At 42.2% G+C, this 15,454-nt stretch overlaps 1 protein-coding gene across 2 annotated transcripts in view; it reads left to right on the forward strand.

Annotated features, from left to right (window-relative positions):
* LOC125005394 (MAM domain-containing glycosylphosphatidylinositol anchor protein 1) overlaps nt 1-15,454 on the forward strand; it is a 163,056-nt gene that overhangs the window by 86,314 nt on the left and 61,288 nt on the right. For both annotated transcript variants that reach the window (XM_047580729.1, XM_047580731.1), the window contains exons 5-6: nt 11,973-12,169; nt 13,869-14,001. In XM_047580729.1, coding sequence (XP_047436685.1) covers nt 11,973-12,169; nt 13,869-14,001 — 330 coding nt within the window. The remainder of the gene's footprint in view (nt 1-11,972; nt 12,170-13,868; nt 14,002-15,454) is intronic.

The raw sequence follows: 15,454 nt of genomic DNA on the forward strand, positions 1-15,454 counted from the left end.
CATTGTAGGGATATTAAGAATAAATCACGCATGGCTAACTCCCCTGCTGGCGGCTATTTTTAGTGAGTGGATCTTCCGCCTGACACCTAAACCCACTATGAGATGGAAATGTAGGGCTATAAACTAAACAACTGACAGTGAACCTTTCATTTCATTTCCTTTAATATTTTTTACCACTCTCAGAGGTGGAATGGCTGTTCAAATTAGCTAGTTCCCCCCAGCCAAAGACCCCACTGGGCAGCATCTGTATTCATCAATGCCATAAGGCCAGACCAATTCTAATATTATTTTATGGCGATGGCATTTTTCATCCAGCCATTCTCCAATAACTTCCAACTTAGGTTTTATGGCTTTGCTCTTCCACTCTTTTTTTCCCCATGCATACTACCTGGCTCTCTCCTTCTCGCTCTCTTCCCCTACTGTCTTTTCACAGTTGACTCATAGTCTAGATTTTGACCCTTTTCTCTTCATTCCTATACTTCTTCCTTTACCTTTCTCCTCCCATTCCTCCTCCCACATCTTCATTTTTTTTTCTTTTTTCATTTATGACCCGCTGCAGCCGGCTGGGTAATGAAGGCAGTGTTATAAAGTATGGGACGTGCCTTGGGGCTGGCTCACAGCCTGTGTGTCGGCTGATAGAAAAATTGAAATAGGATGAGGACGGAGACAGAGACGCAGAGACCGGAGGATAAGAATGTCATGAAACTACTCAGGATAAATATTTTGGTGGCTACAAAGAATAGCACTGCGGGTTCTGTAACGACTTTCTTCGCCGCCGTCAGCGTTTGCATAAGATCTACCACCGACTAACTTTAGGTTATGTGGGAAAAAACGAGCAGGAAAACAACAAGATATGATGGTAGATAACTATTCAATTCAGAAAATAAACCAATATTGACATCGCCAGAGGAAGCACTTATTGGCTGTATTTGTTTTCTATCAGTTGCAAGCAGAAGCTGTTGCTATCTCTGTGTCCACTTTACCTGTGTCCAGCTCAGGATGAGAAAGACTTAGAAATAGAGATGAGTTATAGAGATAAAAAAAAAAGAAGAAGAAGACAGGAATGAGATAAACGACTACTCACTGGTCTTTTCTTTACTTAAGTGGGAATCACCTCATTTGAATATTTTCTGAAATGAAATAAACAACACATTTACATAATGACTGAAGCTAGCAATGGAGTCATTTTGTTATTGTTACTGAATATACGCATCAGCTGCAGCACACCTTGAAGATAATGTGCCTTTAAAATGTATGCTAATTTCAGTTGAGGAAATTTTTTTGTTCCCCGAAGTGAATCATGGCAGAGCACTAACATTTGTTCAGAACTGGTCGGTGAAACTTTTGTAAGTGTTCCAGCCTGGAGAAATAAACTCCGTCTCAGTGGGAAAGGTATCAAAAGACAGAAAAATCTGAGGCCCAAACAGATAAAGATGTAAAGAAAGTAGCAAATAAACCAGAAAGTAGTACCAGCAAAAATCTGAAACGGGTATCTGGACTACCACAAACCCAAGGTGTTTTGTTTTTTGTTAAGAGCAGGCTAACTCAGCACTTTCCGAGAGCAGGCGTTGGCGAGTGCTGCACAAATCAGTCTGGAGAGTAGGCAATAACCATCACGCAGGTGGGGTTACTCTCTCTCCCAAAGCATTGCCTAATAAGCTCTGTGAAGAGTTTCCCTTGCTGGACAATTTCTGAAATAACTCTTGGGAGGTTGGTGGTTGGAAAAGCTATATTTTGGTTTCGAGTAGATCCTCGATGATTCAGAGAGAGGGGGGGTGAGATTTGTCCTTTTTCCGAGGTCAAATCCATGTAGAGCTTCCTACACTCTCTTGATATAAAAACATGTGGCCGGCTGATAGATGTTTCAATTCCATCGCTGCTTGGTGGCAGCATGTCTCTGCCAACTTGTCAAGCTTCAGATTATGTCATGTAATATACTGTATGAAGAGAAGACCACAGAGAAGGATCTGTATGTAGAAGGTCTGTGTAATCACCACAGTTTCAAGGAGGGCACCCAAGATTAAGATCACCAGCTCGGGATCCAACCACACGGGAATCGTGAACATGAATTATGGCAGGGGAGTGACATTTACCTTTGACCGTCGTCCCTTCATGATTTTATCCTATTAGAAATAAGGTCATAATTAGACTGTAAATTCTTGGGTTATGACCAGGTTCAGTTTTTGTGTTCTTTTTATCCAAGTCTGGTGAGTTCATCCTTGAGTCTAATTGATGTTTGTGCCTGATATATTAAAATTGAGTCTTCCTGAGTATTACGCTCACAAGAATGGCATCTATTTATACTTGTGACAAATAAAATGAAATTTCCTCCAGGAGTTCAAGGATATCTCAACCACTGGAACGGATGGATGGACAACCCACAGACATAATGCCCCTGGCCTCAGCTGTCACCTGTGTGTGCACCCAGCTGTGGGATGAGTCTTAATTATTTCATCCAACGCAATCGTTGTAATTCATTTACCATCTTCGGTGTCCCGGTATATTGCTCTAATTTATATACGGGATTTCAGATGTCTGTTTGGATCTGATGCAAACATCCACAGCTGAGCCCATTATACTTTATCACCGTGGAAACCTCTCGTGTAACCTTTGACCCTGTAAAACTGCCACGGCCATAAATGCCACACATGGAACCCCTGTTGTCCACAGGAAATAAATCATTCATGCGATTGCCATATAGAGAAAAGACGCATGGAGACACTTGTACAAATGCCTTCTCACTTGTAATGGTCCCCTAATGATCCATATGAGGCAACAAGGACTACGAAGGTCAAAGACATTAGATGAAATAACCTCAGGTTGCTCCTGTGACGTGCTCTAGGCATACTCTATCTGTTGTGTTTGAAGTAACATATAAGGCAGACTTACAATAACATTTCTGCTATCCCTGTTGCTTAATAATTAAAGTGTACATTTTTAAGCCGGAGCGGTTTATCGAGCCAGCGTGTGGCTTGGGGGCTTTTTGGCAGGATTTGTTATTAGCTCCTCCTGACAGCCGCTGAACTTTTGACCTGTCACATATTAGATGCTATAGATATCAGGTAAGTCCCCTTAACACAAAATCTTTTGGCCCTGCATAAGCACATGTAACAGTATTTGTGACGACAAGCGTTTATTGGGATATTCACCAACCTCTCATTACAGGTTTTTGTTCAGTAATTGTTTTATAATAGTCTGTGATGTATTGTAAATTTGATGCACAACGCAATTTTTACAATTACACATACTTGGCAAAAGGTCTAGCGAATCGTTAATATGGTAAATGTGCATCTTAAACTACATAAATTATTAATGTACGTGAGACACTGACACACAAGGTTTAATGTGAGGTGCGGTGGGTGCAACAGATCGAAGATTTGCTAATGGGTGGTTTCATTCAGCCAAGGAGAAGCCAAGGATTTGGTAGCTGGACAAATCCGCTTGTTTGTGTCTGTAAGTTCTTAGCAGACGGGCGTCCACTTTTTATAGTGACCTTCATAGCTTTGTAAGGTCGGCTAATGGGTCTGGTACAAAAATGGTACAGAAATGTAGCTTGTAACGAAGCGGAATAAACATAGTTAGTGGTCAGTGAAGAGCAAGACTAATGAGATTGCTGTGACTGTCTTTACGCATGTTTTTTATTGCATTTTATTATTTTTTTTATTGCATTTTGGACGACGTAGTTACGTCGCATAACTTTTGGAAAACTCCTTCTTATCTTCTGTATTGTGTATCTTCAAGCCGACGAAGTGATAAAAAAGTATCCCAACTTCTCTCACAGACCGGTGATGAGACTGTATTTTCAGGCCGAGTGTTATCTAGGGAGTCTCCTTGCTCTTTCTTATTTATTTGTTCACTGTCTCCTATAAAACCAGAAAACAATGGAAGTGAAGCAATGCCAGAATGCCACTTTAGTATCTGAGCAGGAATCTGCGGTCAAGGCCCGGAGTTGTTTTAATAAAGGCTCCGTGCAGATTGCCCCTGGGCCTAGTGTTCGTCCCACAACACAATAAAACACCAGCAATTTAATAATTTTAATAGCAACAACAGACTGTAACAGTAGGTGTATGTCTATATGTGTTCCCTTTGCATATTATTGCTGTGGCCCACAGAGTCCTGCATGCCACAGAGCTTATTAAATATGCAGCAGCCCATAGTGTTGGCTGGCATCCTTCAAGTTCCTGCACCTGAGCGCAGGTGAGTAAGAAGCTGCATGCGTCTTTGCCACCTGTAAGGAGCAGTTCCCCTTGACTCACTGTGCATGGATCCCGGCTGTTACACCAAACATTCACCCACACATTCACCAAAACAAGGAAGGAGTAAGAAGGGTATTCTTTATCTACGATGCTCCACATAGATGACTTAGAAGCCACTAGCGGGGGCACAGAAGGGCTCTCTTGTCTTTGACCTAAGGGGCTACAGCAGGGGAGCTGGGATCCATGTGTTGTTTTAGCCCTGAGCATTTTGTGTGTGTTTGTTGGTGAGCGTGTACTTGTGTAAAGACATATGCATGTCCGCATTGTGTTAACATATTATTGGGCCAATGTGTGTGTCACTGCGCAACTTATTTTGTGTGAGCGCGTGTGTGTGGTGGGGTGGGGGGTTATTTAAGCCCAGAGGCTGAGTGAATGTACTATACCTGCGGGTCTCTTAACACCTTCTTTGCTGTCACCGCCACTGTGCAGCTACACCGTTACGCTCACAGTAAATAACCGTGCCCAAATTAGTCTTTTTATGGCCTGAAATAATGGAGTTACACCATCATGAATGTTTAATACCTTTTCCCAGGCTTTTTGCTGACAAAAGCATAATTAAGGCTTGTACATAAGGCGCTGGCTCAACGAAAATGCGCCATTTTCAGCACAGTGCTGGATGTTAGTTTCGTAGAAGGCTCATTGTGTAATTCCTCTTAACACACATTCCATTGCCCCGATGTTAACAGTATAACGTCTACACATGATGCAACGTAGGGAGGCTGCGGTAGTCTACATTTGTGTTCAGGAAAGTGTGGGATTCACCGTACATTAAAACAAATGATGGGATTTCCTTCTACATACTCGTGATGCGTGTTTGCATGTGTAAAACAAGGTCACCAGAGTCATTAAAAAAAAGTATAGGTAATTTTTTTATCTGCAGTGAAGCCCATAACAGTTTTTCCTCCAGCATTATTTTGTGACGATGTAGTAATTGTTGCACTGCTTCACTGACAAGCCATTTTATGTTCAAGATATTTTTGTTTTAAACATCTGTTAGTTGTGGCATAATTTTCTATTTGTCCTCTGTAAAAATGCCCTGATCTATGTTGCTGTTGAAGAAACCTGTGAAATCAATTTCCTGTCATTGTATACGTTATTAATAATAATAGTGAAAGCTTCATCTACCTTTCGTTTTTATGGATGTCAGTGAAGAGAGGGACACAAATGCACAATTAGTGACTTCTGTTATTGCGCTATAAAAATAAAAAATAAGTAAACAAAAAAAAGAGAGCAGAAAATATCACCCTAAATCAATCTTTACTTTTAAACATTGCATGTTAAAGACAGGCAATATTCTCGTTATTTCCAAATGTGGGCCTCGTGCATGTTTAATGCCCTCTTTAAGGCGATGTCTATGAGCAGAATGCTGAATAATTGACGAGACGCGAAACTGGATCAAACGGCAAGTCTGCCTCTGTTTGTGCCTCTCTGTATGCACAGACTTTTCTCTGTGTGTGTGAGTGTTTGTGTGTGTTGTCGGTACAGTAAGTCTGTAAGTATGTTTTCAGTTCACATGTGTATGTGCAGCTGGAGTAAAGGAGACAGTTTTCCTGCGTGGTCGCATATTACTGCAGAACATTTGCTCTGATTTCAGCTTTCATGCGTCAGAGTTATCCATTCTAAGTGTTTGCCACGTTGTCAAAAATGCAGGATTGGTTTTCGCTGATCATTTTATGAATTTAACATCACTAAGCTGCTGTTTTTGCTGATAATAGAGACACTGCTGCTGTATACTCAATCATCAAACAGACAGGAAACAAATATTAAATCTAAAGAAATCTGCAACAGAGAACTGTGAGCAGTCTGCTCAGAAATGTTTTGCTCAGTGTAAATTATTTTTAAGATTGTATTTGGTAATCTTTTGGTGTCAAACACACTGATATTTCTTTGCTAGGATACAGACCGACTGACTGTTTCTGAATAACAACAACAAGTTTAACATTTGCATTAAGATGCTACAGTGCTAAGTTCGCCATAAAATATTGCCACTCATTTTACCAGTCCGGATAAGTTACTTTGACTGTTTGCTAATTAACTGGTGTCACTTAACTGGTTTGATTAGTGGTTTAGTTTTGCTGGAATTTTAGCCTGGCAAAAGTATGATGTTGAACACGGAAGCATTTCCTGTGCTAAACATTAGCATGTTAGCCTGGTTTGCATTCACGTAAATATGTGTCAGTTTTTCACATCATCTCTGAGGACTGTAGTATAGGAAATAGGAAGAAAGCTGTATAGGCACACTTTCTTTATGTCTTATTTTTCAGATACATAATAGATGCTGTACTGACCTTCAGTGGTTGCTGTGATTACGGTTTCATTTATTGGGGATAATACAGTAGCAGTCCTGTGTTGTACAATAGGTGCTGAACCTATTACTGCCACAATCACATTCGCTCACTCAACCACCCACACGCTAACACACACACACACACACACACACACACACACACACACACACACACACACACACACACACACACACACACGAACCCCACCTCCACCACCGCACGCTCACACTCAATTGAACCTGTCATCTTCTCTTTGGTCCCTTAATGGCCGTCTAGTTGCAGAGAGCTAGAATACAGGACATGTTATTGGAAATCAAAGAGGATTTGGAGTCCAGGGCGTCCTCCTGCTGGGGGAAAGTACCCAGCAGAGGTCAACTTGTTACAAAAACACACTCAGTCAACTCTGACCACCAGGATGGATCGCCTCTGAGTAAATCTCTGTTTCCATCATTGCCATTGCAACTGAGGTTATTTCAAAGAGATTATTTGGGTTAGGATTGTGAAGACCTGACGGCATGCAGAGCCTGTGTGAGTCCAAGAGTCAAACATGTAGGTGTAATGTTGTGAGATTACATAATTGCCAGTGTCTCTCAGTGGTTTCACGGTTAAAGGGTTTGCAGTAGGTTACAGGTACAGGATGGATAAATGGAAAGGCTTTTATTTTTATTTACTTTTTTTTATTATTTTTTGCTGTTTACATAGGCGTTTGCTAGACTATTTGTAGTTAAAGTCTGTACAGGGGAGTTTCTTTATGGTAATCATTCACCCTGAAATCTATATTAAAACAACACACATCAAAGAACAAACTTAATTGGAATGCCTGGGCCAAACTGCAACCAGCCTAAACCTTCAGGGAATACCTCAAGCAAGTTGGGCAATTTTGAAGCCACTCAGTTTACAGGCGGGTGCGGCTGTTTTAATATGAATACAAATTGGATGTGAGGATATTCACAGCGGATAGAAGAGAAATATTTGACAGTTTCTTTTTTTTTGTTATCATAAGAGAATTTCATTAACATGCATCTGATTTCTCTTGAAAACTGAGACACTCTGTTGAATTGGCCCTTTTGAATTCATGTGTGTAAACCAGATAAGCGTGTGTGCTGAAGATTTGCGTTTCATAATTTTTCCCATCCAAAATGCACATGATGTTGAATGTATTCATGAGGAGGATTTTAATTCAGATGTTAAACATTAGGTTGACGAGTTTACATGGCAGTGACAGTTTTCATAGACACAGCTCAGTTTCTCATCTTAAAGCTGCTGTCTGTTTCAGCTGTATAAGAACAAAACCATATTCAAGGATATAGGTAACTGGAGAACTGCATTACTGTGACCCTGTAGATTACAATCAAAGGGCTTTCAGTTGTGTGTGAGGCTATTATTTTTCTCCTGTGCCTTTCCAGTCTTTTCCTTTGTAGACAGTCACACTGTAGAATAATGCACAAAACCCCAAGCCAGCTGAATGCTTTAAGTATATGTCTACGGTGTAGCATTTAACCAAAAGATTTAAGACTTATATTTTGAGACTTAGGATTTAAGACTCATTAGGTGTGTTGGTCAAGTGAGCTAGAGCAGTGCTTCCCAACCTTTTTTCCTTGGAGGCCCCCCTATTATGCATTTCCATTTATACATGAAACATATTCAGGGGTTAAAGTAAAAAATAAAAAATAAAAAATGAAAAAAAATCCTGTGCCTGAATTTTGTAAGCTAATTAATTCATTAATTTGAGGAATTATTTGATGAGCAATTTAACCATTTCATTCAATTTCAATTTATACAAAAATAACTGTAGATCATATTCTAACTTTGTATTGCAAAAATTGCATCCTGTTATTATTATTATTACTGTTTTTAAGTCCTTTGTGTGCATTAAACATTGTCCTAGCTTCATAAATTTACTCTCCATCTTTCTGACAACAGTGACTTCAGTGAAAAAACGCTGGTTTAGATGATGCCTTCACAAAAATTTGGAATCTCTAAATTCCAACTTGGAAATATCAGCTTTCTGATATCATAGCGTCCACGTTACAGGTTAACTCGGGGGAGAAAAAATAAGTATTGTCACCGTTTGCTGAACATTAAAATATGTGCTGCAGCTTGTTCTTATTTTGGATGCAGTCATTTCTGAATTTGACAACTCAGGGCTATTTTTTTTCCCAAGTTGCGGTTGGATCTCTACCAATCTTTCCAAGACCCAACCTCACCCTAATTCTGATTGACTAGTGTAGTTAGTCTGGAGAGGGAAATCTGCGTTACTGCGTTTCCACTGGTAGGTGAACTGAATTAACTGCTCGAATCTGACAATATATGGCGTCAACAAGGTTTTTTCTCTAAATGTTGAATGTACATGTGGAGAGGCACACGTAGTACTGGTTGAAAACTGGTGACCGGTGAAACAGGAGAAAACCGATGGTGAGCTCAGATAAGACAAGTTTTGGTGCACCCCCTGGGGGGCGGGCCCTGGGTTGGGAAACACTGAGTTAGAGAATGCATTAAGAGAAAGAGTGGAATTACCCACCCTAAAGGAATCAGCCCAGAAAATCCTTCTCAAACCTTTTCACAGGCTTTTGTGCTTTGTGAATACTCAGGCTAAGGGCCAACTAAAGTGTCTTTGTGTCAGCACCACTGTGTGGTGTCTAAGCAAAAAAAAAAAAAAAACAACAACAACACCAGACCCCCAGAGCAGCTTGAAATTTGGAAGTATGTACATTAAAACCTGTAGCAAACAAAAACAAAACAGCGCAGTGGAATTGATCTAAGCTGTGTGCAAAGGCAGGACTTCGGGGAAATCAGAAGCTTCATTAAAGTTTCATATTGTATTTTCTGTACACTTGCAGTTTCTTCTTATGTCTCCCATTTACTTAAGAGTCCAAACTGTGTTAAGGTTAGACTCATCTTGCATTACAAAACCTTTAACACCACAATTTACATTAATGTAGAAGAAAAAAAAGCTCAGTAAAGGCGCTGAAAGGCCAGTAAGTCTTTTGTGTTTATGAAAAGGGTGCGTGCTGTTAGCTGACTGATTCTACAGGGGTCATTTACAGTAGTTTGACGTTGATGAGAATCCACCTCTCTGGACCGCTTCTCCAGATCGGTCTCCTTTCGACTTTGTTCACACTCAAACAACAAGTCACCAAATAAACAGCAGATAGTCTCACCCACACACACAGAGACACACACAGCACTGGGTCATTAGTCATCTAGGATCCCCCCTGGGCTGCAAATGATCTGTGAAAATCATACAGAAATCCTGTGCCAGTTTTGAGCAAATACACACATAGGCGCATGCACACAACGCGCTGTGCGTTCACATAGTCACAAATTCAAGTATACAAAGGTGCTTGCTCTTTTGCCAGATCTCTTTCACACACACGTGCACACGTGGCAGAAGCAGGATGCGGGTATCTTTGATGCCCAGGTTTGTAGGCCTGGTGCTGGCAGAGGTGATTATACAGACTGGCCACGCCACACTGTGGAGTCCCTGCTGGGCCTTTTGTTCCAATTTGTGGGATTTTTATTTCATAAATAACAGTGTCCGCAGGAAGATGAGAGCAATGGAAGCAGGTGAACACTCCACAGAGCACACAGCTAAACTCTAAAATACACAGACGCACAAAAAGTAGTGCATTAAAGTAAGCAGCTTAGCCGGCTCAAACAGTGTATGAATTTGATTTGATTACATTTTTTAAAGGCTTTTTTTCCGGCTTTCTCCTGAAAAGCGTTTGAATGAAATTCTTATAACATACAACAAGATTAAGAGTCGGCAGCCACTGCCACATTATACACGGCCGCGATCCACCTCAGCCAACTGCGCCGACTCTTGCCCGGTTCGTAGACGGAGCACTTTATTTGTTGAACTTAATCCAGCCCATTGATTACATTTGCCTCAACAACATAATCGGGAGAACAATGTAGTAGCGTTTAACCACAGTGTTTGTTGTTTGCTATTCAGTGTGTTTCAAAGCAGTTTTGAAGGTGAATGCGGGGTCTCGTCTATTTTGATATGTCATATTCAGCGTTACTAACATTCTCAAAGGCAGAGGGTGACCAGAAAAAAAATGCTTTGAACAGTTTTTTTTTTTTTTTAATTTTTATTTATTTTCTTTTTTTGTGATAATTTGACAAAATAACTTCCCGCGACATTCACCCAGGGATTCTGCACGCTTTATTGTTGCTTTGAAGCGTGCATTCCTACGATTTAGCAAACCTTCCCCTGACCCTGTGGCGCACCTTTCATTTGAAAAGAAGGAGTCTCATGCAATGTCTGGGTTGTTTGCAGCTACCTCACCGAGCTTAAGTTGCCTCTCCGTGTTTATGTGCCAGCCTGTCTGGTGGCGCTAACCTTCGGGCGACACAAGTGCACTGATGCAATGCCGAGGCCGCGCACACTTTAACTTTGAGCGTGCGCGCCCACGTTGCCCGTGTGAGTGAGGCGCGGCCCTCGTGTGACAGCTGTGCCCTTTTCAGCGGCACGCTCAGAAACACACATCTACACGTTGTTTCTCTCCAAGTCACCAGTGCTGTGCAGCATACTGTACAAAAGAAGCTCTCAACTTCCTCCATCACATGGGTTCTGCTATGCTCCAGTTTGACGAGTGTCGAGAGCACATCTCCCCCCTTTCCCACAGCTCGCGCCGCGGCTTGCTGATAAGTGTACAGCAGGTGACTCGGGCTGACACAGTAGAAAGGAGGCGAGGGGCAGGAACAGGCAAGAAAGAGGGAAGGAGGAGAGCAGGAAGGAGAGGGGTAAAATGTCAAGGCAGAAAAAGGGTGGCGCTGGTAGAAATTGTTTCCACAGCGTTTGAAGTCTGCAACAGTCCAATTAGGCTGCAAAGAATCGGGATTACACACACATACACAACCCTGCCCTGCAAGAGATAGAGGCAAAGAGCGAGGAGGAAAGGATAGAGAGGGGAGGGACGGTGATGTGGAGTGAAAGTGGCAGTGAGTTTCGGGGGGGAAACGGCAGAAACCAGGGGTGAGCAGCCTCCGTGCTCGTGACAGCAGCTGAAATCTCATCCACTGGAGGAAAAGGGAGAAGACGCTCCCATGAAGGAAATGCACAGGGAAAATGAGGCAAGTGGGGGGAAAGAGATAAATATGACAGAAAATATATACAAATTCAGCGCGCACCGGAGTCACAGAGAGGGAGAGGGGGAAATGGCAAAGCACACAGATTGTTTGTTAAAAAGCCACGATAAATAGGCGACTGTTTGGACAGATTCGGTCAGTGTGGGTGGGCAGTTCAATCAGCAAACTACGCCGTTTGCCCTCATTTATAGCTGTGTCCCAGTTCCCAAATCCCATCTTTGCCACAAATATTGCCAACGTTTTACAAAGCAGAGAGATGGCTTTATCGTTCAAATGTAGCAAGATAGAAGAATTCACACTTTTTTCCTTTTCACCGTCTCCGTTGGTTTTGCAGACCTTGACATACCCGTCCTGACGGTGCATCAAACCATCAGCGACGTGCGCGGAAACTACTACCAGGAGAAGACGGTGTTCCTGCGCTGCACGGTCAACTCCAACCCTCCGGCAAGATTCATCTGGAAACGCGGGGACACGCCCATCGAGCAGAGCAAGGACAACGGAGTGGACATCTACGAGCCTCTCTACACTCAGGTACACAAACACCTGTGTAGCACAGACTCACGGCCAGGTGTGCAGTCGGTCCCCGACGCGCGCTCTGCCCTTCAGAGCGTGCCTCACAAAATCTCTCCCCGCTGAATACCGTCCTCTCAAGTTTGCCTTGTTATCTGTCCGGCATTCGGTGTTTACGTGATCATTGAGGTCACTGAATAGCCCTCCCACCGACATCAATTCCGAGGCCAACACCTTTAATCTTAGCTCCGCAGAGAAGAAATGTCCAGCTGTGAGTTTCTCCACAATGCTGACAAACCGTGCATAAGGCACCGGTCAGGGAGATGCTCTGCATGACGTGACAGGTGTCATGTATTTTGTTATGCTCTCTAAAGTGGCATTTAATAGATACAAATGTCATTAGCTTGTTTAGCTATTTAAGGCAAACAAGCGTTTCACACTAATACACACTAAGCGAAACATTTTTAAATAAAAAAACACTAGATAACGTCACATTTCCCAAACCCATTAGTCCTCATCCTGCAAAACATTTTAGGTTCAGCCTGAGATTTGTTTTTTCTCTATTCACCTTCTCTTTTCTCGACCAACTCGTGGACATTAGCTGTATTAGCTAGTTTGAGGCAGCTGATGAAATAAGTAGACGCGGGAGTGGAATGAGAATCATTTGCCCACGCGGTTTAATGAGCGTCTTTTTACAATGTTGTCGAAATGAAAGAAATTCTCTGTGAGCAGCTAAAACATGGAAAACACTAATTACATGCATGCAAGTTGGCTGCACACACAAAGACATGTTAATAAGCATGTGTGTGTACTGAATGTGGCTTAGTGGAGTGTCATGAGATTGCTTGGGCCTCGAGCTAACAGTCGAGTGAGCCGCCCAATCAGTCGGTCAGTTACTTGCTCAGTTAGCTGGCGATAACCAGTAAGTCAACAAAGTCGCAGAATGAACCTCCTCTAAGTCTGATCCTGAGGCTTAGCACAACTGCTCCCCTTTTTCTCCACTTATCAAAGCATCATCCAGCCACAAAGCAAAGCCCCTGGAGTTCAATTAACCAGAAAAGCGTAGCTGTTCCCAGGGCTGCCCAAGACACTGCGTACAGTATGGAGCACAAAGTCTTGATCTGAAAACTCATCAGCGACGTTGGGGGAGATGTGTGACTGCTTTTGTGGGTCCGAGACTGCGCGTTTGAGTGCAGAGGCACGGTTATATGAGTAGGGAGAGGTTGCATGAAGGGATGTTGTCTTTATTTTTGCACTCGCCATCGGATCGCTCCCCTTCCCCTGATGGTCTCATGCAAAAGCCATGTAGACTGTATCATTCATAAAACTCCACATGTATCTCAGAAATGCTCCAGTTGGTAATCAGGGCATGCCAGCCGTACCGGCACAGTGTGTGTTTGTGGAGTGCGGTGCATGCGTTTGTGTTAACGTGTGTGTTGATCTTAGTGTGCGTTCGACCCTGTTTATCACACTGGAGCTCATTAAAAATTAAAATGGCTTTTACACAATATTAGAACCCAGTGTAGAAGCGAGAGAAATAAAATCTTTGGACTTTCTAGTCGGTGTAACGTTGTTTGTACACCAATGGAAATGCCATGCAAGGTTTATGTTTGGGTTAACATTTAGAGTACACTCTATGTGCCCTGTAGGTGAATCACATTACAACTGATTATGTGGTAAAATATTACGTTGCTGTGTGTGTGTTGTTTGTCCCACCCAGGGCGAGACAAAGGTGCTGAAGCTGAAAAACCTAAGACCCAAGGACTTCGCTGATTACACCTGCCAGGTGTCCGTCCGCAACGTGTGTAACATTGAGGACAAGTCGGTGACTTTCAGACTCACAAATGCCACATGTAAGTTTTCTGAGTACATTTTTTCTTTTCTGTTTCATTTTAGACAAACTCAAAATCCTGCATGCACAAACTTGTCCATCCACGTCTTCGACTTTTGCACTTTTTTTTTTCCCATATCCCCATCTCATCTGATTTTTTTTTTCTCTGCACGCTCACTGCGTCTTTGCTCTCTGTCTATTTCTCTCATCGTTAAAACGTCTCCCATCTTTACTCGTGCAGGGAATGGCGTTCCCTTTTTATCCACTTGTATTCTCATTTCCTTTAATGTACAGTGTATCTATCTCTGTCTTCCTGTCTTTCCAAGGATTTTTTTTTTCTTATCTGCGACTCGCCACTAAAATTTGCACTCAGTCTCTCCGTGGTCCCGCCTCCCTTCCAGCGTGTCATATTGTCTATCTGTCTTGTTTTTCTGTTGCTGAGAGCTCATCTCAGGGCCGTCAGCTGTAATTCAGTTGTCGCGCTCCCTGTTATCTCCAATTCACTCAGCACCGCTCCGTCCATCTCCATGCCACCGGCTGGTAACTTCCATTACTTAAGAACAACATTGTTGCCATTGACAACCCTGTCAGGTTTGTTACGGTCAGACGGATCTGCCGCTACAAGGAAAGGCCCCTGCTTGTTCAGTACTTTTTAAATTATTTTTCTTTTGTGTGTATGTGTGGTTTTTTTTTCTATCCTGGTTTAGCCACACTCAATTCTTATCAGTCTGTTTTCAGCTGATACTTCTGCACGCAATTGGTATTCTAAAAGCAATCCATTTTGCCATTTTGTCGTGAACCAAAATAACACGACTCTTCTGTCAATCACCGCAAATGTCAGCAAGCACAAAATGTATATTGGTAAATCTTGACAAGTGCTTTGTAAAATATTATATAAGTGCTGTTCAAATGCATAATCAGTTATATTTAATTCCTTTCAGTAATTTGAGTGTAGTCAGTCGAAGAGAAGGTCCTTGTCAGATTTAATGAATCACGCTCCTATTAGACGAGAGTGTGAGGTTTGTTGTCGCCATGCTCAAGGGCCATTTGAGGATAAGAGGAGCGTTCGGGGCTTTTTGTCTCAATTCTAGCGCTCTCTCAGTCAGAGCAGCCGTGCTGTATATGCGCTGCAAATGTGGAAAAAGCAATGTTGCAGTGATTACTTTACCACAAGAAAGCTGTTTGCTAGAAATGCAGCCTTGCATGCAAAGTGTAAGCTCTTAAACAGCAAACGTGTTGTAGAACTGAAAGATTGGTTAGTTCAACGTTTTGGGTCGTGCACTTTTTTTTTTCTCCCAGTTAGTAAAGGCCTATACCACACAGAGGTTTTTCAGTTAAATATGAAGCTACCGCCAGCAGAAAGGAATGACCTGGCTATGACCAAAGGTAACAAAATCCACATGGTATCTAATAATTAAAACATAACAGCTCCTTATGTGCATCTATACAAAATTCTTTCCTATAAATCAGGGGTC

This window comes from Mugil cephalus, chromosome 3, assembly GCF_022458985.1.
Source record: "Mugil cephalus isolate CIBA_MC_2020 chromosome 3, CIBA_Mcephalus_1.1, whole genome shotgun sequence".
Classification (NCBI taxonomy): Eukaryota; Metazoa; Chordata; class Actinopteri; order Mugiliformes; family Mugilidae; genus Mugil; species Mugil cephalus.